Below are 27,094 nucleotides of genomic sequence, written 5' to 3'. Positions count from 1 at the left end.
TGCCCATCAACTGATGAATGGATAAAGAAGATGTGGTACAGGGGCGCATGGGTGGCTCAGTCCATTAAGCATCTGCCTTCCGCTCGGGTCATGATATCCTGGTCCTGGGATTAAATCCCACATTGGGCTTCCTGCTTGGCGGGGAGTCTACTTTTCCCTCTCCCTCTGCCTGCTGCTCCCCCTGCTTATGTTCTTTCTCTCTCTGTCAAATAAATAAAATCTTAAAAAAAAGAGATGTGGTATATGTATATATATCACTCAGCCATCAAAAAGAATGAAATCTTGCCATTTGCAACAACATGGATGGAGCTAGAGTATATTATGCTAAGCAAAATAAGTCAATCAGAGAAAGACAAATACCGTATGATTTCACTCATAAGTGGAATTTAAGAAGCAAAATGGATGAACATATGCAAGGGGGAAAAAGAGAGAGAGGGAAGCAAATCATGAGAGACTCTTAACTATAGAGAACAAACTGGGGGTTGATGGAGGGAGGTGGGTGGGGTATGGAATAGATGGGTGATGGGTATTAAGGAGGGCATTTGTTATGATGAACACTGGGTGTTATATGTAAATGATGAACCACTGAACTCTACTCCTGAAACCAATATTGAACTGTATGTCAACTAACTAGAATTTAAATTTTAAAAATTAATTACTTAATTTTTAAAAATAGATCATTTACAAATATCTTCTCCCATTCTGTAGGTTGCCTTTTAGTTTTGTTGATTGTTTCCTTTGCTGCACAGAAACTTTTTATTTTGATGAAATCCCAATGGTCTATTTTTGCTTTTGTTTCCCTTGTCTCAGGATACATACGTAGAAAGAAGTTGCTCTGGGTGATGTCAAAGAGGTTCCTGCCTGTATTCTCCTCTAGGACTTTTATGGTTTCATGTCTCATATTTAGGTTTTTAACCCATTCTGAATTCATTTTTGTGTATGGTATAAGAAAGTGGTCCAGTTTCTATCTTTTGCATGTTGCTGTCCAGTTTTCCCAACACCATTTGTTGAAGAGACTTTTTCCCTTTGGACATTCATTCCTATTTTGTCAAAGATTAACTCAGCGACCATATAGTTGTGGGTTCATTTCTGGGTTTTCTATTCTGTTTTATTGATCTACATATCTATCTTTGTGCCAGTACCATACTGCTTTGATTACTACAGCTTTGCAATACAACTTGAAGTCTGGGATTGTGGTACCTCCAGCTTTGTTTTTCTTTTTAAAGGCTGCTTTGGCTATTCAGTCTTTTGTTGTTTCATACAAATTTTTGGATTGTTAGGATGCAAAAATTCTCAGTAAAATACTAGAAACTGAATCCAATAATATATTTTAAAAAATCATTCAGCATGATCAAGTGGGTTTATTCCTGGGTTGCAAGGGTGGTTCAGTATCAGTGCTTCAAATCAATCAATGTGATACAGCACATTAATAAAAGAAAGGATAAGAACCATATGATCATTTTAATAGATGCAGAAAAAGCATTTGACAAAGTACAACATCCATTCATGATAAAATCCCTCAGCAAAGTAGGGTTAGAGGAAACATATCTCAACATAATAAAGGCCATATATGAAAAACCCACAGCTCATATCATCCCCAATGGGGAAAAACTGAGAGCTATTCCTCTACAGTCAGGAGTAAGACAGGGATATCCACTTCCACCACTGTTATTTAACGTAGCACTGGAATTCCTAGCCACAACAATCAGAAAACAAAAAGAAATAAAAAGCATCCAAATCAGCAAGGAAGAAGTAAAACTTTCACTATTTGCAGATGACATGATGTTCTATATAGAAAACCCAAAACATTCCACCAAAACATTACTAAAATTAATACATGAAGTTAGTAGAGTGGCAGTATACAAAATCAATGTACAGAAATCTGTTGCATTTCTATACACCAATAATGAAGCAGCAGGAAGAGTAATCAAGGAATAGATCCCATTCACAGTTGCACCAAAAACTATAAGATACCTAGGAATAAACCTAACCAAAGAGGTGAAAGACCTGTACCCTGAAATCTATAAAACATTGATGAAAGAAATTGAAGATGACACAAAGAAATGGAAAGACATTCCATGCTCAGGGACTGGAAGAACAAATATTGTTAAAATGTTTCTACTACTCAAAGCAATCTACACATTTAATGCAATCCCTATCAAAATACCACCAGCATTTTTCACAGAGCTAGAACAAACAATCCTAAAATTTGTATGGAACCACAATAGATGATTTTAAAATCTCCCCAAGCCCTAAAATTCCCTGGCTGTATGAGTCAACAACCATTGCTCACAGACCATTTTAAGAAGAATCCACACACCCCCCCCATTGGGGTGGGTATGTGCTATGGTGAGCGCTGTGAATTTTGAAAGACTGTTGAATCACAGACCTGTACCTCTGAAACAAATAATACATTATATGTTTAAAAAAAAGAAGAAGGTATCAGGAAGGGAAAAATTAACTGGGGGGAATCGGAGGGGGAGACGAACCATGAGAGACGATGGACTCTGAGAAACAAACTGAGGGTTCTAGAGGGGAGGGGGTGGGGGGGATGGGTTAGCCTGGTGATGGGTATTAAAGAGGGCAAGTACTGAATGGAGCACTGGGTATTATACGTAAACAATGAATCATGGAACACTACATAAAAACTAATGATGTATGGTGATTAATATAACATAATAAATAAATAAATAAATAATTAAAAAAAAAGAAGAATCCAATCCAAGCCTTTTGTTTGGATCCAATTCAAGTCCAGTCAAACACAAACTTCAGCCAGAATTTCTTTCCCTAAGCAGGGCCCATGGGCAGTCACAGGGAATGACTCCTAGAGAATGAATACAAACAACATACTGATAACGTATCAATGTTGAAGGCTAAATAAAGGGTCCACAAGATATATTAGCACAAGTGAGATTATAGTGATATTCATCCTATTTTTTTTAAAGGCCTATTTCTAAGCATCTTCAAACAGCAAAAACTCCTAGTAGGCAACCTGGTAGGAGTCAGAGAAACAACACTGAGCTAAACAATCAGAAGGGCTAAATTAGAGATTTGGTTCTGCTCTGCAATTCTAACCTGCTATATAACCCTAGGTAAGTTATGTCCCATTTTGAGGTCTCATTTCCCTCACCCCCTATCTGCAATGGGGATGAGAAATACCAGTGATGAGAGGCTTTCATGAGATAGTACATGTTAAGTGATCCACAAAAGTTTAAAGAAAGCCCCTAGATAATGAAAGGAACTATCATAACAAAACAGGTTTCTCCATTATGACATCTGTTTAGCTAGTAAAAGTAATGAGAGGATGGGATTCCAGGCTGAGGAAATACTGCTTTTAATTGAGCATGCTAAAGCCATGGAGGGTACACTGGTAAGGAGGGGCTCCCTAAACACTTGTAGTGATGGTAATAATGGTGAGAGTGATGAAAGTCCTTCCAGGGGAGAGAACTCCCCTCCTCTTCCCATTCATTCCCTCCTTTTTCCCTTGGGCTCTGCTCTCCCATTACCCACCCCTGTCCCTGTTATCTGTTTAGTTTCTATCTTGTATTTAGCAAGGCCAAGAAAGCTGATGCAGTTATTTTGTTTATTTATCTATTATCTGTTTAGGGGTAGTTTCACCTTCTAGGTCTTCTGCTGCTGGGTAGGGGGCAGTGGATGGGTGGTGAGGTGGGTGGTTGTGAAGTGCTGGTGGTAGAAGGGAAGGAGAGGCAGAAAAGTTAGATCCCCCAAATGTTATCTTCAACTACTTTTTAATAAAGAACTCTGAGCCCCAACTAGCCCAAATAGATTTCTCCTTGTATAGCTGCATATTTTCTCAGCAAAAATAAGAAAATCAAAGTGAAACAGGGAAGTGGCCTTTTATGATGTAGGAAAGGCCTTCCTTCTACCTTTCAGGAAATCATCTGCACTTGCAGGAGGCCTTTGTTTTGCCTTCTCTAGCACCATTCCTATAGAAGGATCAAGGGGGAAGCACTGAGCCTAGTGCCACTTTAGATATTCTGTTATAGAAAACCCCACTCCCAGCTTCCCTCTCAATGTCTTCATACCTCATCCAAAAACAGCCATGTCAGTCTAATGTTTTATGTGAGGAAACAGAAATTAAGCTGAATGGATCTACCTATGATCTCTAGTTATTTCTGTTCCAGAGCTGAAGGGTTGTATTTGGAAATGAAGCTAGGAGACAGGCAGGGAATAGTCTCCAATATGCCTCCAATCAAGAAAGAGAAGGGACACCTGGGTGGCTCAGTTGGTTAAGCATCTGACTCTTGATTTTGGCTCAGGTCCTAATCCCAGGGTCATGAGATCAAGCCCCACATCAGGCTCCATGCTCAGCATGGTGTCTGCTTGAGATTCTCTCTCTCTCTCTCTCTCCTCTCTCTCAAATAAAAAATTAAACACAACGAGAGAGAGAAATGGAGCAAGTATAGGCTAGAAGTAAAGCTTTTGGAAAAGTAATAAAGACCAAAGGGAAGAAGATGGTTTGCTGAGGTGTCTCTTCATGATATAGCTCCTTGGAATGGCATCATATGACTTGAGTGTTCTGGGGTCAGTCAGGAAATTCAAAGACTTTAAGGAGACACCCCAACTTAAACCAGTAAGTGCTGTCCAGGGATTAGAATTCTAGATCTTTGAGATTGGCAGAGACTTGGTGCTGACCCTTTGTTCTGATACATTGTTGTCCCAACTCAGCCCACATCCAAGTTTGATACCCACATAGGAAAGTAGATCACCTGACCAGATGCACTGCCCTGGGAAACAAGTTATCTCAATGACTGGGGAGTGGTAAGACCAAGGATGGGAAGGGAAGATAAGAAGTAGATATAAAGCCAAACTTGGTAGACTTGGAGATTTCATAGCCAGGGTCTATCTAAGGTGTGTCCTGATCTCTCTGAGGGGATCAAGAAAGGTAGAGGCTGGCCCTTGCAGAGTTATAAAGAGGCCTGGAGACTAGCAGCCTAGGCAATGTTATTGACAAGCCTGGCTTTTGTATGGCTTAGCCAGGGATACTTTTGGCCTCAGGCAAGGCAGAAATACGCCATCATGAGAGAGTTAATAACCCTGCCATCTTGGAACTAGAACCGCAGGACAAGAAGGAACCAAAAGAGGACTGCCAGGGCCAAACTATCATGATCTGGTGGCCCTGACAATACCAGTGACACTCCTTTGCTGGGTGGCTGTCCTCTGCACTGACCTGATCCTTTGCCTTACTTGCAGCCTCTCCCCCTTAAGAAAGCCAACCCAACTTTCAAGCTTCTCTTTCAAGGGAACAGCAAGCCTAATCTCTCATGGGGACATAGACTTCAGAATTGCTAACCTCATTTCACACCAAGTAGGTCTTTTGAGCCCCACAATGGTCATGGGGAATGGGGAAAGCATTGGATTTTGAGCCCCAAGAAGCTCAGGTTTCAGGTACTGCTCTAAGTAACCTGGATCTCTGGAGAAGTTGGTCTCTGTGCTCTGGTATTCATCTATAACCAGAGTTTGCACCTCTCTGCCCTGTTCTGCTAATCTTAGAATTCTGTATAAGAGAGGGTAAATCATGGCCATGTCTGGAAAGACTATATCAAACTGTGACATGTTTTTCAAATGTCAGGGTCTGATATTTGAGAAAAAGCACAGCTCACTGTCCCCATTTTACAGGTGAGAAAAATTAAAGGTTCAAAGATATGAAGAAGTATGTTAAAGATCACACCACTCACAAGCACTGATATAAGATGTGAAGTCAGTACTGTCTGACTCTCAGGCCAGTCTTCTAGAATTTGAAGTATTTCCTATGGGGCATGGAGCCTTAAGAGACAGTCCATGTGGAAAGTGAGCTGGCCCCATGGAAATGGAGGTGGTAGGAAAGTATGTATGCTTATAGACCTCTCTTCCCATGGTGTCTCTGTGAACCTTTTTATTTCCATCCACCTTTTTTTTTTCTTTGCTTACTTCTTTTCCTTGCTTCTCCCATGGTCCCTTCTCCCCTCCAAATCATTCTCAGGTAAAGGTTTGATATCAATCATTTATACTTCAGACTGAATAGGCTAAAGTTAATACTCACTTACTTTCTGTCAAAGGGTCTATAACCTAAAATGAAGTTGTAATTACAAAATGAAAGTCATGATTCCTAATAAAGAGCAACCTGGCTTCAGAGAGACAGTGGGAGAGGCATATATAAGGAGGTGAGCTTGGGGCCTGGATATTTACACCTATGGAAGCTTCCTACTCAATGGATATGGGTAACTTTGGCAGAGATCAAGAGAAAACTGTTTCTTAACTTAGAGACTGGCTGCTCAAAGGACAGGAAGGCAGTTTCTGAGCTGAATTGCTTCATCATGCCACCTTGTGTCATCTTCCCAGGTAGTATCAACTGGTTGGTGCCTCACAGAAACAGCCTCTTCACCTGGAGATAAGGTGTTACCTGTTAATGTGTCAATGGTCTCTCCACCCTCTACTCAACAACTGTAGTGTTGAGCCAAATCCTTCCTGCTCCACTGGGCAGCTCCATCAAATTAATTTGATGTACTGTTCTCAGTGGATGCAGACTGGTAAACACAGGTAATCCTGACTCTAGAATCATGAAAGAACCCCAAATTGGTGCAGATAGGGCCTTTAGAAACCACCTGGTCCAAGCCCTTGAATTGTCAGTTGAGACACTGAGGCCAAGAAAAGGAAAGGTCCCTGCCTGACATTCCCCAGAGAATCTGCAGCAGAGCTGGCCCTTCAAATCAGGTCTCTTAACTTCCCAGCCCAGTGTCCCTACTACTTTCACTGTGCTCTTCCTGCACAATAATCTGTCAATGTTTTATCTCTCCATCCCCAGGAGCTCCACCATTCCCTATTCCTCCACAGAGAATGTCCCCTGCTCAACACACACAAACTGATCTTTGTTATGCCCACATGGCACATTTCCAATAGAGAATAACCATTCAACCTCAAAAAGCTAGCATAGTTTCTGCCTAAAGCTCCCTATTCATTTGCCTCTCCTGTCTTCTTAGCATCATCTGCCTGCCTTCTTGGCTTTTCTAAGGCAAAAGACTTAGGAAAAGTCAGCCTGTGACTCAGGTATCCCTGGATCTGAGTTCCAATCCTAGTCAAGGAAAGGGGAGTATAGTTAGGTCCCTTAAGGACTCACACATTCAATTGATCAGTTCAGCCCACCATGCTCAGGGAGTACCATCCTTAATGGTGGTATCTGGCTTCTTGCTTAGGGCTCTAGTCTACTTTGGAGGCGCCTGGGTGGCTCAGTCGTTAAGCTTCTGCCTTCGGCTCAGGTCATGGTCCCAGGGTCCTGGGATCGAGCCCCGCATCGGGCTCCCTGCTCCACGGGAAGCCTGCTTCTCCTCTCCCACTTCCCCTCTTGTGTTTCCTCTCTCGCTGTGTCTCTCTGTCAAATAAATAAATAAAATCTTAAAAAAAAGAAAAGGCTCTAGTCTACTTTGCTTTATCCATATATTCTGAATGGCAATGGTACCTATATGTCCCTGAAAGGAAATGGTACCTATATGTATTTAGACCAGGAGGTGTCAGACTCCCTCATGGCTGGATCTCTAACAGGAATAGTCTATATGAGGACTGAGCCCCCAAGCCCTCTGCCCTAAGCCTCATATCCTAGAGAGTTGCAATTAGCCTTCATGTCCTCCAGAAATTAGTACGCTGTGTTAACTTGAGGAATCAAATCCATTCTGGGAACTAAACTAAAGTAGAAAATGTCAATTCTCTCATTCAACACTAAGGCATCCCAAATCAAGGTTCTTCAAAGAAAACTCACTTCTTAAAACCAGAAAAGAAATCCATGGGCTTCTGAGCATGGTTTCTCTGGTGAACCTCCAATAAGCAGGACAGGGTACCCAGAAAGAGGCCTTTTAAGATGTCAGATACCTTTAGCCCTTGTCTACCTGGCTCAAAAAGGCAACTGTGCTAAGTGCTGGACAGTCACTTTTGTTCAGGGCTTAGTAAATACTGGCAAGGAGATATTAATAGTACTAGCAATGAGAAGACATGAGGAGAAAAAGAGGTTTACCTTGACTTATAATGATATCTATATTGATGAAAAAGAAAACTACACATACAATTATTATTTTCCAAAATTTCATACTTCCCAAAGAGCACTCAATCAATCATGGTCTTCCTCTCCTCAGGTGATCAAGACCACCAAGGCAGTTCAGACATTGTACTAGGGCAGCCCATGGTAATCTTTAAATGAACCCAGGGACTGGCTACAAAGAGAAAAACAGGCCTCAGGGCCAGATCACAGCCTTCAACTCAGGTAGCCAATCAAATCACTGATTCATTTTATGGATCAACAACTGGGCCTCAGAAGGAAAGATCCACCACCAAAAGAACAATACAGACTGTCTTCGACTGGTGCCAGTTCTTAAATATAATTTGCCTACTGAAAAAAGCAACATGTTTCAAGAAATTAGTTTAGACTACAGCATAAGGGTTATCAGCGTTAAACAAGGAAGTAGAAAAGTAGTTCACGTTTTCCTGATAGATGCTGACCAGTTCTCAGAAGGTCAGGATGATTTGGTTGTAAGTCCTGCCTGGAGGCTATGGGATATACTATATGACCTTCAAGGTTGCTTTAAATTGGGGGGATTCTAAGAGAGACTTGAATTTGGAAATCACCTAGGTCAGGCAACAGCCAGATTTAAGGTTTTCTCTGAGCTGAAGATGGCTCCATAAAAAAAAAAAAAAAAAAAAAAAAAAAAAAAACCTCCTTCCAATTAGCCAAAGGATACACTGGATGATCTCACCCAAAACATGTGCAGTGAGAAGCCAGTAAGATGGATTATGTGAATGCATATAAGGGCTAATAATGCCATTTGAAGTTCTACTAAGGAGGAGATAAATCTCTCTAATCTAGGGAGAAAGGCCCTTCCTACTAATGTCAGCCTCAACTCACAGATCCTGTAATGAGTCACCTCTAGGACCACAAACAAGACTGTCTACATAGATGGTTAAGGCCAAAGGCCTATATCCATTTGAAGCTTGAGTGGATAAAAAAGGGCTGGCATAAATGAACTCATCACAAGAAAGCAAACACTGTTGCCATTAGCCTGGAATGGGAGGTAGGTCCTCAATTGTTAACAGTCTTGCTAGCAGCCCAAGTATATCCATTCCTGATTGTTCTATAGCCCAGAAAGCATAGGATTAAGATTCAAGAGGGGCATAACATCACTAAAAATTGTAGATTAGGATGCACAAAAAATCAGTCCCTCCACTGGAACAATCCTTAGCTGGAAAGACTGACAGAACCAATGTTTTCAGAATTCTAGAATCTGATCCAAAACTTAATGGAACCAGGGTTTTTCTTGATGTAGAAAGAGAAAGCTAGAATGTGGTAAGAGAATGTAGAGGCAGTTTTGCTCATTTGTCTACTATCCCCATTTCCCCAGCAGCTGAAAGGAAGGTAGTCCACATTCCTCATGCAACTTGCTGGTGCCAGACTAATGGCCTTGCCTTGTTCTTAAAATAACTGTGGCTATGTGTTTTCACCTGTTTGACCCTGAAGGACAGAGACAGAGGGTAACCTTTGCTTTGTACCCCGACCCTCTTGGGCTGAAGTGGCTTTCTAGCCTGTGACTGCCTCTATTGAAAAATTTAAAGATATACATTGCTCCTGATCACATAGAGTTAGGCATGGCAGAAGGGGAGAACAGAGAACAGACCCAACACAAGACAGGAAGGAAGAGACTGAACAAGACATTTCTTGGGAGAATAAGGACTGGGAAGGGCCACTGTACATACTGAGGAAGATGGGGCACAAGATACATGCCTTGGACCAGATGCATGCTCAGAAAAAGCATGACAGGATTGTAGGCTTGCACTTTTGGAGGATCTGTGGGTTCCATGCAAGCAGCAAAGTAGGAAAAGAAAACTAAGGCAGAGCTATGGGCAGCCCAGAGTAGTACTGAAGAAGTGCCCCAGCTCAGAGCCAGAACATTAGCTGTTTTTTATTGTTTTTTCTTGGTTTAGTATTTAAAGAAATCTCTCTCAGTTCACAGGCTGACCAATAAGATAACAGAACAGAGACTTTAGTGACCACACATGACAAGGAATACAGTCTGGGGCCAAAAAAAAAAAAAAAAAGTTTGGAGAATTCACTAAACAAATAGACAACAACAGCCCTCAACAACCAACAATAGCAAACCCTGGGGAAGGTAAAGAATCTGATTACTAGGGTTACCACACACTATAATGTTCAAAATGCCCAGTGTTAACACAAAAAAAAATTTCAGAAAGGCACACCAGGCATACAAAGGCATAAAAGAAACAGGAAATTATGGCCCATTCACAGGAAAAAAAAAATGATAGAAATCATACCTGAGGAAGCCTAGACATTGTACTTACTAGACAAAGATTTTGAGATTAAGATTCAGGAGGTCTAGGTTTAAGTGCTGCCTTTGTCATTAATTCTCTATATGAGTAAGCAAGTCACTTCCATCCTCTGGATTTATGTCTCCTCAGAATCTATACAATGAGGTCTGGCTGATCAGTGTTCACAAGCTAGGACCTGGAGAGACAACTTAGCCCACAGATGTGTTCCATTTGTCCTTCACAGTGTTTCTTTTAAAAAAAGTCAATCACTGGTCAACATTTTAAAAATACGGAGATTTTTACATATAATCCAATTTCTGGATTTTCTTGAAAAAACTGGAAGATCTCAGCCCACTGGACTTTCCTCCTTCCTACACCCTACCTCACCAGTGAGAACAATCCAAATCACTTTTGTTCACTTTAGATGGCATAGATTTTCCAACTGGATGTAGACCCATGCATACTCTAGTCTCAGATTGCTTTACTCATGTAAGTTACTGGCGTAGACCCTACAAACACCTAAGTTGGCCACTATTGACCAAGATGAGTCCATCTCTAAATCTACTATGAGTGTAGGGTTTCATACAAGTGAAAATCTTTCCCAAAATGCAGTTAAAGAGATTCTACATAATTAAAAGCCAAGTAACACTCTGAAACAGTAAGCTTCCCTATAAACAGAAGAAGTTTTAGTTCTATGACATCTGATCTGTACAATTGCAAGGAATGACAATAATGAACCGATTATCTCATCCTTTCATCCCCTGCCTCAAGCCAGGCCAGAAACCAGAGAAATCTAGAATTTGAAGAAACAAGGAAAATACATGCTGATGACATCTGAACGGGCTCTTTACTTTCTGACCAAAACCATGTTTTATCACACGGACTTCACATACCACCACCAATAACAGGTTGTCATGTGTCTTGTACTCATCCTGTCCTCAAGTGGGGAGTATATCCTCCCCAGGCCAAGGCTCAGAGTCAGAAACAAAGTCCTTTTTTACACAGCGACAAAGAAAAGAAGCCTGAATGATTTGAGGTTAGGGGTCAGCATGTAGGGGGTGGGATTTGCAATTTCTTGGTACAATCATATCCCAGCAGCTTGCTTTCAGCTCCCAGGGAGGAAATTAGCCCAGGAAAGCAGCTGAAGTTGTCAACAGCTAGATATGGGAACCGATGTTCAGCAAGCTGTAATTTACTTAACCTGACCAGCTGCTGGTAAGGTACATCAACTCCTGCAATGCTCTTGTGAAGCCTTATCCCGTGTTCAGAAGGGAGAAAATCTGAGAACACACACATACACAAAATAAAATTCTGAAAAACAGGAGAGGCAGATATTTGACTGCATAGAAGACACATATACCTAGCAATTTCTTGCAAAGCAGCCAAAATGGGATCAAACTTCCTAATTATAGGTAACGAACATACCACAGGTTACAAAGGATTTTCACAAGACTCAATTATCCCCAATTTACAAGGAGGAAAGCTGAGTTTCAAAGATGTACAGGAAACTGCTCAAGCTGCACATCTAACAGCACAACTGAAGCAAGAATCTGGATTTCTTACAAAAGTAAAAATAAACTATTGGGACCTCATCAAAATAAAAAGCTTTTGCATAGCAAAGGAAATAATCAACAAAACTAAAAGGCAACCTACAGAATGGGAAAAGATATTTTCAAATGGCATATCTGAGAAAGGGTTAGTATCCAAAATATATAAAGAACTTATAAAACTCAACACCCAAAAAACAAATAATCCAGTTAAAAAATGAGCAGAAGACATGGATGGACATTTTTCCAAAGAAGACGTACAGATGGCCAACAGACACATGAAAAAGTGCTCAATATCACTGATCATTGGAGAAATGCACATCAAAACTACAATGAGATAGCACCTCACACCTGTCAGAATGGCTAAAATTAATAACACAGGAAACCACAGGTTTTGGCAAGGATGTGGAGAAAGGGGAACCCCCTTGCATTGTTGGTAGGAATGCAAACTGGTACAGTCATTGTGGAAAACAGTATGGAGGTTCCTCAAAGAGTTCATAGTAGAACTACCCTATAATCCAGCAAATGCACTACTAGGTAGTTACACAAAGGATACAAAATTACTAATTGAAAGGGATACATGCATCCTGATGTTTATAACAGCATTATCAATAATAGACAAACTATGAAGAGAGCCCAAATGTTCATCAACTGATGAATGGATAAAGAGGATGTGGGGAGGGTGCCTGCATGGCTCATTCGGTTAAGTGTCTGCCTTCGGCTCACATCATGATCCCAGGGTCCTGGGATTGAGCCCTCTGTCAGGCTCCCTGCTTGGTGGGGAGTCTGCTGCTCCCTCTCCCTCTGCCTGCCACTCCCCGTGCTCATGCGCTCTCTCTCTCTAAAAAAAAAAAAAAAAAAAAAAAGAGGATGTGGTGTGTGTGTATAATGGAATATTACCCATCCATAAAAAAGAATGAAATCCAGCCATTTGCAATGATGTGGATAGGGCTAGAGAGTATTATGCTACATGAAATAAATCAGTCAGAGAAAGACAAATAACATATGATTTCATTCATAAGTGGAATTTAAGAAATAAATGAACATGGGGTAAAAAAAGAGAGAGGCAAGCCAAGAAACAGACTCTTAACTATAGAGAACAAACTGATGGCTACAGGAGGGGAGGTGAGTGAGAGGATGGGTTAAATAGGTGATGGGTATTAAGGACGGCACTTGTGATGATCACTGGGTGTTGTATATAAGTGCTGAATCACTAAATTCTACATCTGAAACTAATATTGCACTGTATTTTAACTAGCTGGAATTTAAATAAAAACTTGGGGAAAAAAAGGATCTGGGTTTCTTAGATTCCACACTGAATTTTAATCTGCTTAATAAAAGGTAGGCCTAGCTTGGACAGAACCACCGTAAGCACCCTTGATTATTCATCCTAGGACTGAGAAGCTCACACAACAATGGGACTTCCAGGTAGGGAATGGGGATACCCCAGTGACCAAGTTGGTTCAATGATCTACAAAGGCGTCCAGTTGATATGGAGTTCAGGAGAAACTGTTTTTCCACCTACTATACTTTCATGTTATATGCCAAATAACCTAGGGATGATGTTCTTAAGGAGCTACTGAATCTCAGCTCCCAGTGAGTCTGGATAAAGCAGGCAATTGTCCCATAACATGAAGGTACAGTATCCCAGAAAACCACCCATCTACCTACCAACTACATCAACACTAATGAAGATTCAATAGTTCAGTGTGATTCCTCTCAATGTCCTACCTAGACATGTCAGAGCTTAAATAAATTCTAGAGAGTGCTTCAGAGATGGAGAAAATAAAAGCCCATGATCATATACCTAATGGTTGGGAGAGCTATGACTAGAACTCAGGTCTCTTATTTCTTAATATTGTTAGTACCATTTCCATAAGACCATTCTACCCCCAACAAAAATCAATGTAGAAGAATGGAGATAGTGATTTTATTTTAAAAATATCTACTAGGAAAGAGCCTACATAACCTCCATCATTCAAAACCTTGAGTATCACAGAATTTTACCAGAAATGTAAACCTAAACATAAATACTCATTAAGGAGAGTTGAAAGGTCTACCTGTGAGACAATATTCATGTCATTCATGCAACAGCCTGACTCCATTTCCTTTTACTGGGGATACCACAACAGCTGGCCCCTAAGGTTCTATGGTACTCCCCTGTAGAGATGTGAAGATCATTCAACTATTATTAAACAAAGGTTCACAATGATCAAATGCTCATTCTGAATACAATTTCAGGCAACATGCAATGCTATCTTAGTTTCTCAAAGAATAAACATTGGTATAGGAGACGGATTTGATCTCTAAGTTATGATTTGGGCCCTGTCATTAACGGTCCTGATCTATTATCACAGTCCTCAGTCTAGACTTGCGCTATCTAATACAGTAGCAACTAGCCACATGTGGCTAATCAACACATGAAGTGTGACTAATATGAATGAAGATGTGCTGTCAGTATAGAATACACTCCAGATTTCAAATACTTAGAAAAAATATATTATTAATAATGTTCATAGTGATAATATATGGTGTTATATGATAATATTTTAGATACATTGGGTTAAGAAAAATATATTAAAATTAATTTCACCTGCATTTTTTTTTACTTTTTTTTTTTTTTTTTACTGTGGCTATTAGAAAAATTTAAATTATATTTGTGGCTCACATTATATTTCTACTGGACTGTGCTGGTATAGACCAGTGGTTATTAACACCAAAGATTGTGATTTAACTAGCTTGGAGACTGAGTTTTGATGGATTTTTTTTAAGCTGCCCAAGTGATTTATTTCATCATGCAGCCAAGACTGAAAACCACTAGGCTAGACTCCATACCATGCATGCCTGAGTCAGCCAGTAGCCTTCTCAAAGGTCAGCTTCAGTCCATGCAAGTGGCTGCTGGGACCGTGTGCTTAGAGGAACACTTCTCCTGACCCTGCATGTAGAAGCATAAATGCCAGTTCATTAATAAGCTAAAGCCTGGCTTTGCTTTTTGCCTCCCTGAGTCATTCTGCCTTGCTCCATCATTTTGCCCCATCCCTTGATTTACTGTTTATTATAAAAATGATATTTTGGGGCACCTGGGCGGCTCAGTTGGTTAAGTGTCTACCTTTGACTCAGGTCATGATCCCAGGGTCCTGGGATCCCTGCTCAGCGGGGAGCCTGCTTCTCCCCCACCCTCTGCTGCTTTCCCTGCTTGTGTTCTCTCTCTGTCAAATAAATAAAAAAAATATTTTTTAAAAATGACATTTCACAGAAAGTGAAATACCTTTGAATTGGGGTGACATTGGGTGCAGTTTAGTCCCTCCTTTAAAGAAGGATCTGTTAGCCGAAGATACACAAGCTATTTCTTTACAGGACCTCACACTCATCCCAAAGGGCCATGGTTCTGCTTCTGAGTACTGTCCTCACCTAAATCATTCCAACCAGATAACAGTGTTTCCTGGGTTTACAGCCCTCCAAGGAAGGAAGCCTCTTTTAACCATTAAGGCCAGCCTTGATACATACACATTTTGGGGCTAATAAGGTGGTGGTGGTGGTGATAATGAGGATGATGATGATGATGATAAAGCAAGTTACCATTTGCCAAGTACCTACTGTGTGGCAAGCACTGCGCTAAACACTTTACTCCCTTATGTGATTTCATTTAATCATCATAAAACGTCTGTTATCCCTATTTTTCAGATGAGGAAATCAAGGTTCAGGGAATTAAGTCTTGCCAAAAGCCATGGAGTTGGGAGGTAGTAAAGCTGAAATTGCATTTCAGGTTGTCTGATTTCAAACAAACTGCTCCTTCACTCATGTCACAATATTATCATTGTAGTCTTGAGGCCCTTCATCTTCCAAGAGCCCAAACCACTCTCATCTTTTGTTTGACATCAGGTATCTTACAGAAGAAACTGACAAAAGGTGATAGGCTATGGTAAGTATGATCATAAGACATCCTGATGTAGCCTGGGTATTTATACTGCTACACAGTTGTTTCCATGTACATTATCACATTCATTGTGATATCCACTAGCATAAAAGAATTATCAACACCATTTTGTGGATGGGGAAAATCAGAGCTCACAAATACCAAAGAACAGATTCTAGCTCATAACTCCCAAGAGCTGGGACTCCAGGCCAGAGCTCTTACCCCATAGCATCTTGCCAATTGGTAACCCAGAGGAAGCAGAAACTGCTAAGGAGCCCTTTCTCAAGAGGCCCTTTCATTAACGGCCAGGTTCTTCATGGCACAATGTCAAAAGGGCCAAGGTCTTACAAGCACTATCAAGCTGCCTGCTTCCCACCCTCAGCACATCTTAGATCCCAGCCACCTGACTCAATGTAAAATCTGCAATCAGTAAACTGTAGCCCCTGAGAGGGTAGGAAGCCCACACTCTTACATTAACAGCTGAAGACAACACACAGGGTTGTTCACACTTCCCTAAATAAGAGAAAGAAGGCAAAGGAGGCAGAGAGGAGTGAGGAAGGGAGGGGACGGGAAGAGAGGGATCTATAAAAAGAAAGAACAAAAGAGGGGAAACAAGGAAAATAATAAAAGCAGAAAAGAAGAGAGGTAAGAAACGTAAGTTCGCAGCAATATAGAGTTAAAAGAGTCTTCAAAAACCATCTAGACCAAAAGGGAAGTGATTTGTACAAAGTCACAACAGGTAGGAGGCAGGAGGCAGGAGGCAGACAGAATATGGGGATTGTTAAAATAAACAAGGGGAAAAATGAAAAGACTCAAAATTAGAAGGGAAAAGATTAAAGGAGGCCCATGTCCTGGGTAAAAGACCAAAAAGGGGGAGGGTATACGTGAGAGGAGCCACCAGGAGAGAAATGAGCAGAAGAACAAAGGCTGGTGAGGGGAAAGCCAGGGGCAGGTAGCCAAGGAGACAAGAGAGGAAAGTGAAGGCTGAGGAGAGGAGAGTGAAGGCTGACACTCACCCTCACAAAGCTGGCAGGAAACCATCCCTCCTCATCGTCGATCTGGCCCCACCACCAATCCTTGTTGGAAGCATCCAAGACTTTGATGACGTCGCCAGCCTTAAATGCCAACTCCCGGTTGGCCATGGTGACGTGATCCCATACTGCCTCAGCACTAACGATGGAATCTCCAGTGATCAGCTTAGGAGACAAAATGAGAATGTGTTCAGTCCACACAGCTGGCTACCTTACTTGCCCCTTACCCCACCCACAGAACTCTACTAGTTATGGAAAAACTGACATACTAGTGGTGAAGGGTTGGGGAGAGGGAGATGGCACTAGGAGCACAAGCTCCACTGGACCACAAGACAAACAATACTTGTCAACTCTCCATTAGCTAGTGGGTGGAATGGCCCAGAATGTGAATATGGACTACACAGGCCTCATGCTTTTATTCCTACTCATGAGCTTTTTCCCCAGAGAAGAAAGAAATTTCCAGTGCATCTTCCTTTGGTGCTTCAAGGCAGCCCTGGGTCTGGAATGGGTGAAGAGGTTGAAATCAAAGACTAAAATGAAGCTCAAACATATTTGCTCTAAATTTCCTGTGTTCCTCCCCTTTACTTACTCCTCCTTGGAACTGACCAATTGAGAGTTTGTGGTATATTATTTAACACCACTGTACCCCACCCCCATGGGTTACAGACCATGGCATTCCTCACACACAATGGACTCCAGTCCTGCAGCCTCCTGTTCTCACCCACACATGATGCTATCCAGAGAGGTCATGGGTATGAAAGAATATGGCTTTCTGTGATGGCTTGCTTCCATGAAACTCAGCCTTGGCACAGATTCACTCAGTGATTTGTTACTGCCACCCTGTGAGATACATAAGGAGTCTAGGTTGAATCCTCCATTTGATAGATGGCATAACTGAGCCACAGTGAAGTTAAGGGGTGAGCTCAGGATCATCCAGCAAGGCAGGGGCTGTGCAAAGACCTTAACCCTGGTCATTAAACTTTGTGGCAAGTAGGACTGCGCTACACACAACAACAGGATGATATCTATCCCAGTGCCACATCACACACACACACACACACACACACGCACACACACTCACACACTCACAACACTAGTCTAAGCACAGTGATGGAGATGAGGGTGGAGGAAGAGTCTGCCTCTCTTTCTGGTTGCCATCCTGACCCCTGTGTTGTTTGTTCTCCTTTTTCCCCAACTGGTTCCAGCCTATATGGGCCATCAATCTTCCTGGCATTCGGAGAAACAGATCCCAGAACAAAGAACATATGGCCTGTCAAGGCAAAAGATTCAAGAACACTTTCTCTAGCATTAAATTTCTGAACATGTTCTCTAGAAGTCAATTTTTCTATCAGTCTGCTTTAAGGAGGGACTGATTCCCCAAGGTAACTGTAGCTCCACGAGACCAAAGACAAAACAGTTCAAAGATAACAGAGACAGAATATGGAACATGCATCCTCTCACATAGGACTGCCTTTCAATATACCAACTGGAGAATAACCTTATGGTCATGAAATTAACACATAACACATTACATACATATGAAAACACACCCACATACTGATCTTTTGACTTAGTTAAGTAATTCTGTTGGTCAGGTAAGGCATACTGGGAGCTCCTCAGCATGGATGCAAATGAGATTTCCAATAGGGCCTTTTATAACACCACCTTTCAAGTACCTCATGCTTTACTATTTATAAAGTATTTTCATATCTACTGCACCACTTGATCCTTACTGAATGACTAAGTCTCACTATTACCCATATTTTAAAGATAAGGAACCTGAGGCTCAGATAGGTGACCTATCCTTTGTTCAATCATACAAGTAATAAATTATGGAGCCTGGCATTCTGAGAGCATATGCTCTAATACCCATCATACCATACTAACAATGTCTATTCATTAGCTACACTGAACTCATAGAACTCCATCCATAATATCAGAAACCAGATGACTCCTATTCGTAAAGAACTACAAAGAAAGAGGTATGGACAGCCACCTTTAGTCACCAGTGGCCCTGCCTATGAAAAGTTGTTTTGTTTTATGTTGAGCCTGCTTTCTTCCAATTACACTAAAAGTCAATTTCTTCTTGTTCTAGCCTCAGTGGAGAATTGCTGGTCACTGGCCTTAACAGAATAAATCTTCATAAAGAAAATCTCCCTCTCCTGCCACATATGGGTTCCAACTGGTGTTGTTAGAGCTCAAAAAGCACATACAGCCCCAACTCAAAGCACCATGAAGGCTTGTGGCTTAAAGCTGTATCTTGGCTTTTTACCAAAGGTCAAGCATATCTTGGTATCAATTACTAGTCCTCTGCTCAGGATGCTATCTGTGATACTGTCTGAGGTACCCTAGGCCCAGGTCTGGCTGATTCCACTGCCTGTGCTCTTTCTACAGTGCAGTCATCTTTTTAGCAACTTCATGTTTGGCTTTTCCCAGCAGCAGTTGGCTCACTCTTGTCCCCATTTAGTCCAGTGGACCTGCCTGGGCCCTCAGATCATAGAGCCCAGCTATACCCTAGCCAAGGCCAATCTAGGATCCAGTGGCCATAAACCAACTGGTAAGCCTGTTGCCAGGGCCTACTTGGAATCAAAAACAGTCAGAACTAAACAGCATTTCAAAGATCATCACCCTTAAGCCTTCATTTTATAGATCAGGTATGATATAGCAGGAGTAACTTGCCTACAATCATCAGATGGCCAGCCTCCTAGACCACTTTTTTCCCAAAGTAATACCATAGATAGAGAAGGTAGAAAAGAACACCTGGATTTAAGACCTTCCTTTGTTACTTGCTAAAGTTGTAATGATGATGGTGATGTTATTAGCTAATATTAACTAATAATGTCAGGCACTATTCCAAGCACTTTACACACATTAATTCATTAAAGCCTCACAACAGCCATTTGAAGAAATAGTATTATTATTCCTATCTTATAGATGAGGATATTGAAGCACAGAGAGGTTAAATAATTTCCCCAAATTTACAAACAATAAGTATTAAAGACATAATTCAAATGCAGCTACAGTATGGCTCTAGGGTATCTGCTCTTATAAACTATGGTGCCACTGGGTCAGTTTCTTTACCTGTTAAACATGAATAATTCTGCATATCCACTTGCTTCATGAATTATAACATACTGAACCAAGAGTTGATGGATATGTGTGCAGACATGAGAGAAGAGCTAATCCAGAAGAGGCTGGTAGCTGTATGGGGCTCCTGTGCTCTCCAGTCACAAATATAAGCAGGAATAAGGGTATGCTACTCGCCCATCCTCTGAGTTGTTTTAAAAGTGAATTAAAACTGGAGGGTATTAGGTTCAGTGAAATAAGTCAGTGAGAGAAAAACAATCATCATATGGCTTCACTCATATGTGGAATATAAGAAATAGTGCAGAGGATCAGAGGGGAAGGGACGGAAAACTGAATGGGAAGAAGTCAGAGAGGGAGACAAACCATGAGAGACTCTTGACTCCGGGAAACAAGCTGAGAGTTGTGAAAAGGGAGGTGAGTGGGGAGGATGGGGTAACTGGGTGATGGGCATTAAGGAGGGCACGTGATGTGATGAGCACTGGGTGTTACACACAACTGATGAATTATTGAACACTGCATCTGAAACTAACGAGGTACTATATGTTGGCTAATTAAATTTAAATTAAATAAATAAAGTGAATTAAATTTGGGCTTGAAATTGGTTTCAAATCTCCCTTTTGTGTATAGGATTGACTTAACTTGCTACAATTTTTGATAAATATGCACTTTGCTCATCTATTTTCCATCCAACCCTCATTCAGTGAGCCACGACTGTATACAGGGATCTTCTTACTATGATTCAGGCACAGTCCTTACTTGAAGAGCAAAGGCACTTCAGGTACTAACAGTGAATGTCCTTCAAGCAGTATGAAAATATGGTTAAGGGCAAGCAAACCTAGCTTCAATTCTGGACTTTCCTAACTTAGAAAGTAGCAGTGACAATGGGAGGTGAGGAATAGAAGAGCCAGAGAAACAAACCAAAATGGAACTTTCAGCATGTAATTAGGATACCAGGAAGCGCAATATCACAAAAGCCAAGGACAGTAGTTTCAAGCTATACAAACTTGGGCCTCAGTTTCTTCATACATAAAATGGGGATAATAATACCTGCCTCACAGGCAGGGTTATAGATAGGGTAAACTGAGCACTAGATGTACAGTGCCTATTACAATGCTTGGTATATGTTGGCTTAGTATAAGACTTCAGAGGAAGGGAGTAATATATGTGGCTATTGGGCTCTAGAATAACTTTGTGGGACACTGAAAGATAGGCCTTAAAGAATGGGTAGGATTGTAACAGATACAGGAGGGAGAAGGAAAAGCACTTGAGGCAGAGGAATGAGGAATGAGATTAAATAAAATCTCAGAGGTAAAGACTATGGAGAATTTGATAGCAAACAGGTAGTAGAGTTTGGAAAAGGGTGGGAAGAGGGGTTTCGGGGAGCTGGGGAAGGACAGATGGAAAAGCAGCCTGGAGTCCTGTTTGAAGGCTCTTAAATCTAATTTGAGGAAAAGGAGGAAGTCAAAGTTGATTTGGGGGGTGGAGGTGGTATTTCAAGCCAAAGTGTGATGATTAAAGCATGAGGGTAAGTTACATGAAGAAATGTTTGTTTGCTGGGTCATAGGGTAGCTCTATTTTTAATTTTTTGAGGAACCTCCACACTGTTTTCCAAAGTGGTGTATCAACTTGCATTCCCACCAACAGTGTAAGAGGGTTCCACTTTCTCCACAACCTCTCCAACATTCATTGTTTCTTTCCCTGTCTGCAATAGCCAAGCAATAGCCAAACTGTGGAAAGAGCCGAGATGCCCTTCAGCAGATGAATGGATAAAAAAGATGTGGTCCATATATACAATGGAATATTACTCAGCCATCAGAAAGGATAAATACCCAACTTTTACATCAACATGGATGGGACTGGAGGAGACTATGCTAAGTGAAATAAGTCAAGCAGAGAAAGTCAATTATCATGTTTTCACTTCTTTGTGGAACATAAGGAATAGCATGGAGGACATTAGGAGAGGGAAGGGAAAAATGAAGGGGTGGAAATTGGAGGGAGAGATGAACCATGAAAGACTATGGACTCTGAGAAACAAACAGGGTTTTAGAGGGAAGGGAGTGAGGGGATGGGTTAGCCCCGTGATGGGTATTAAGGAGGGCACGTACTGCATGGAGCACTGGGTGTTATATGAAAACAATGGATCGTGGATCACCACATCAAAAACTAATGATGTATTATATGGTGACTAACATAACATAATAAAATAAAATAATAAAAAATAAAACTTTAAAAAAAAGAAATACTTGTTTGGGAGGAGAAAAAAGAGATGACAAATTTTCTCTTCAATGTGTTGAATATAGGGGGCCAGCAGCATATGCAGGTAGATTTGAAGTTTAAGAGATGTCAGGAGAGATAGTTGTATAGGTTTTGGAGTCAATGGCCCAGAAATTGTAGAAACCAAAGAAGTTTGCCCTGTAAGAAAGTGCTAAGAAAGAAGACCAGAAACCTAGGGAAATAGCAATAATGGGAGGTCAGGAAGAGAAGAGGAGCCAGAGAAACAAACCAAAATGAAGCTTTCAGTACATAATTAGGATACCAAGGAGTGTAATCTCACCAATGTGAAGGACAAGAATTTTAAGTAGCAGGAGCTGATCATATTATCAAATAGTACAGAGCTACAAAAGGAAAAAAAGCCAAGAAAAGGCCATTTGAGAGTGGTTATATCAGGGGTTAAATTCTTTATATCTTAAACTGTTTTATACTCCTCCCCCCAGCAAAAGCCTTAATTTCCCAATTGTCCCCACCCCTTTATCCTGCAAGCCCAACATAAAGCCAGGAGATGGTGCTGAGTTACTCCAGCAAGGTGCCCAAATAGCTCCTGGCCTTGGGAAAGTGCTGATGTGACTTCTAACAAAATAAATCCTAATCCCCAGGACACTTCAGGTATAGCACCAAATATACGTTGGCTCTTGCTCACTTGCCAGTGAGTGGGACACACAGTTTTCTGCACCCCTACACGGAAGACACTTTTGGCTATGAATAAGAGGATGAGGAGGGGGAAGTCATTATATCTTTCTTAAAAGAGGAATGAGATCCTATTTATTTTTGTCTAGATTTCCCAGGATAATCTTAATTTCAAATATTCTATCCCACTGATACTATAAGTAGATATATCTGTTCTCAGACCTATGTTCCCTGATTTTTACCCTGAAAATGTGACTACCATACTCTGGAGGCTTGACCTCTAAGAGTTTGACTTCTAAGCCTGGTCTCTGGTCAACAATGTGGCATGTGTCTACAGCTAACTTGGAGTAGCCTGTGGGCCCTTTCAGGTGGAAGGAAAGAAGGCAGGGAAGAAGTGACAAAGTAAAATGGGGAGGAAGAAAAACTTGTATTTGTTAAAAACATATCTCAGGCACTGTGCAAGGGGCTTTGTGATCTCAGCCTCTATAACTCTCCAAGGTAAGCATTAATATTCTTATTATAACCTGTGACATTAACCAAGTAGCCCATAGTCACCCAGTTAGTAGGTGGTAGAGCAGATTTGAATCTTTAGTAGCCCTTACTCTATAACTTTGCTTTTGCCAATCTCCCACCAGAAGGCAAAGAGAAAAGGCTCCCAGATGGTTTCTCTTTCCAGGGATACCAGCCCACCCTGTGAATGACCTTGAGTAGTAGTTCTCAACCTCCTGGACGGCTTGTTAAAACACAGATTACTAGACCCCCAAGTCTGAGTCTCTGATTCAGTTGGTCTTTATTTTTTTTTAAGATTTTATTTATTTATTTGAGATAGAGAGAGGGACAGCAGAGCGAGAGAGAGAGAGAGCATGAGCTGAGGAGGGGGGGTTGAGGGGCACAGGGAAAGAGAGAAGCAGGCTCCCCACTGAGCAGGGAGCCTGCTTCGGGGCTCAATCCCAGGACCCTGGGATCATGACCTTAGCCGAAGGCAGATGCTTAACTGACTGAGCCACCCAGGTGCCCCTAATTCAGTTGGTCTTAAGTAGGACTTGAAAGCTTGCATTTCAAACAAGTTTCCAGGTGATGCCTATGCTGCTGGTTCAGAGACACACTTGGTGAACCACTGCTCTGGAGGACCTTCATAGTCTAGGCTTCACCCTTGCCTCTCCTGATGCCTCATTCTTCCCAGGGATTGCCATGCCACCCTGTAGGTTGGGCTCCCTGCCTATCCTAAAGGTCTTCCTCAGTGGTTGGTATATCTGAGAAAGGATATTTTGAGTCATGTACAGAGTATTCCCAATGCCAGGCCTTGCCAACATAGAAAAAAAAAAACCGGGATCCCAGTTATTCAGAACCCTAACACTTGTCTTCCTTTTTTTTTTTTTTTTTTGCTCTTGGCCCTCTAGTTGAACAGTACCACCCCCAAAATAGTTATTTAATTAGCCTGGGTGACTGCCAGAAATATTAGAGTTTTAATGGCAAGAAGCAGAAGGGAAAAATGTTAAAAAATAAAAATGTGCTGTGCAGAATAGCAAATGTGTCAATTTCCATGAAGATAGCTGAGCTGCACCTGCCTTCTGAGAAGCTTCACAGGAGGATAAGAAGGGACTTGAGGCATTTTTGCCTCTACAAGGTTTTTGTCAGTTGGTGCTTATCCCCATCCTCTCAGAAGATCCCATCCCTCAAAAGCTAGGCATGGACAAGAGCAAAATCTTTTCCTTTGTTCCTTTTAAGTACATCGAAAATAGACTGAGATTTTATTCTCTCTCCTGAATTGTCTTTTTAATGCAGCCCTGTAAATAGATTCTGGCTATATTGCCCAGTGTTCAAGGACAATAATCTTCCCCACTTCTGGAAAGGTGTGACCCAGGCTGTCCCAACAACAGCTAGGAAGCACCACAGTGTACAGTAAAGACTGCCTATTGGAAGAAGCTCTGCCAGTAACTCATTGAATGATCTTGGGCAAGTCATTTACCTGTCTCAGTTTCTTTATCAGTCAAGTTACAGACTTGAACCAGACAGACACCCTCTTAAGTTGCTTCCAGCTCTAGCTTTCTATTGAGCCTAACATTTCAGCTTCTCAAACAACAGAAATGTCATTATTACAGCATATTTCTTCTCACCCTCCTTTGTGCTTGATAGGACACTTTTACTGCTCTCTACTCAGGAAAATGAGAACTTGGAGCTGACTAGTCCCTTCCTGAATGTAACTCATTCAGGCATTGCTGGTGACATAGGCTAGTCAGACTGTCTAAGAAAACTGAGGAATGGGTTTTCCACTTTAGCCCTTGACTACCCCATTCAAAAGTCAGAGAAATCATCTTTCTCCCATGACATCAGCTCTCTCACCTCCAGTCCCATATTTCCAACTTCCTCCTCCACATTTCACTGGATGGCCTATTACCACCTCCAATAAAACATATGTAAAACTCATCATATGCCCCTGTTCCCCCCTTCCTAATTTTTCCCATTTCTGATTCCTCTTCTTGGCCTGTCGTTTTTTACTTCCACATGTCTCTCTCTCAGATATGACCCTTTATATTCATTTTCAATGTCCCATCCTATGTCTGGCTCTTACCACCTCAAGTTGCCTCCCAATTGGCCTTGCTGCTGCCCACGGTCTCTTTCCCCCTTAAAGCTACTCCTTAATGATGCATTTCTCAAATCTTCCTTGCTGGTACAATTATCCACACTCAAGAAGCCTCAACAACTCTCTCCTGTCAATCTTTCAATGTCCCACTTATGGATCCAACCCTTATCTTTACCCTGACAGGGACCTTCCATTCTGGCCAAACTGATCCTCTTGCAGGCAGATGTACTCCTACCTCCGTGCCTCTGCTTCAGCCAAAGCCTTAGCCATGGCTAAGTACAGGAACACTGGAGCTATGCTGCCTCTTGCCAGCTGCGTGATCTTGACCTGCCTGTTCGTTAATCCCTCACCTGATGACTCCAGTTTGTATCCTTTCTCTCTTTGCCTCTTTCACTAATTTCTACATAGGATAAGAAAATAAGGCAATATGGATTTATTCAAGTTGTCAACCAGAGTGTTAATCTCCAAACAACCAGAGTGTACAATTGTGAACAGTAGATCTAAACAATCTGCTTAATTCATAATGAAAAGCCCTGTTTTTAGCCTCTACAACCTGAGCCTTAAAATCAGGCAAGTTCTGAGGCAGATCACAACAGAATTAGCATCTCTGTCAGGTTGCAGAACATACTATGGAGCTAAGAAAATTATTTACATAATATGTAACAGGTGGTCTATAGGACAGTCTGTTGTTGATAGAATTTATGGCCAGGTAGCTTGTGGGGTAGGCTGCTGGTTTTTGCTGAAGATGTGCACAGGTGCTTGAAGGTCATCAGGGAAAGGAGAAAAGATGGCAGGTAAGAAAAACAACACTATGAATATTTTTTAAATCCCAAGAATTGATTTTTCTTTTCCCTATGACTTAATAGTTCACACCTGGCTGATTTCAGCTTTAACCTGGGTGGTGCTATCACCCATAACTAAATAATTTCATTTCTGAGCAGAATATATAATGAATTCAAGTGATGATGGCTCTAAATGTACTGAAAGGAAGTATGCAAATATCTTTTCTTTTTTTTTTTTTGCAAATATCATCTTTTCATGACATGATCATTTTTTCCTACTTTGTTCATGTGATTTGTGAGTCATTGGGCACCAGCTTCCTTCAATGTCCCATTGTACCATCCATTTTTCACTTTAAGAAAATGAAAGATCTGAGGTGCCTGGGTGGCTCAGTTAGTTAAGCGTCTGCCTTCGACTCCGGTCATGATCCCAGGGGTCCTGGGATCTAGTCCTACGTCGGGCTCCCCACTCAGCGGGTAGTCTGCTTCTCCCTCTCTCTCTGACCCCTCCCTGGCTCATGCTCTCACTCTCTCCTCCCTCTCTCTGGAATAAATACATTAAAAAAAGAAAAGAAAATGAAAGATCTATGGTTAGTTTCAGCAACACCTGACAGGCACAAAACCCAGCTGGACTGGCTTGATTTGGAAAGGTGAGCCTAGATGAGAGTCAGGTTCAGCAAGAGCAAGATGGATCACCTGAACCAAAGGCCAATATGTACTTTGGTCACAAGCCAACTCATACTTGTTAGGACCTAAAAGTTTGGGAATCCCAGATAAGCTTCCCAAGAAAAGGACATTTTCTCATTCATTATAGACAAAGGACAACACCTTTCTGTACTTCTTGCAAAGAAGGTACATGTGATCTTAGCTGTAACAGTGACCAAACATATATGAAGGAAGTGGAGTTACTTGCTTGGTCTGGACCTTAGCAATGGACTCTT

General features: G+C 41.4%; 1 protein-coding gene across 9 annotated transcripts in view; it reads right to left on the bottom strand.

Moving 5' to 3' along the window:
* ARHGEF9 (Cdc42 guanine nucleotide exchange factor 9) overlaps nt 1–27,094 on the bottom strand; it is a 242,546-nt gene that overhangs the window by 135,701 nt on the left and 79,751 nt on the right. For 3 of the 9 annotated variants that reach the window (XM_078064907.1, XM_078064909.1, XM_078064908.1), the window contains exon 2: nt 16,785–16,964. The exons of 4 other annotated variants lie outside the window; for them this stretch is intronic. In XM_078064907.1, coding sequence (XP_077921033.1) covers nt 16,785–16,964 — 180 coding nt within the window. Of the gene's footprint in view, nt 1–16,784; nt 16,965–27,094 lie in introns of those variants that run through there. 2 more of the 9 variants (XM_036089214.2, XM_036089216.2) reach the window with 2 other exon arrangements.

Source organism: Halichoerus grypus, chromosome X (assembly GCF_964656455.1).
Source record: "Halichoerus grypus chromosome X, mHalGry1.hap1.1, whole genome shotgun sequence".
Lineage (NCBI taxonomy): Eukaryota > Metazoa > Chordata > Mammalia > Carnivora > Phocidae > Halichoerus > Halichoerus grypus.
The sequence above is the reverse complement of the archived record's forward strand: the minus strand, read 5'-3'. Positions and strand labels throughout refer to the sequence as shown.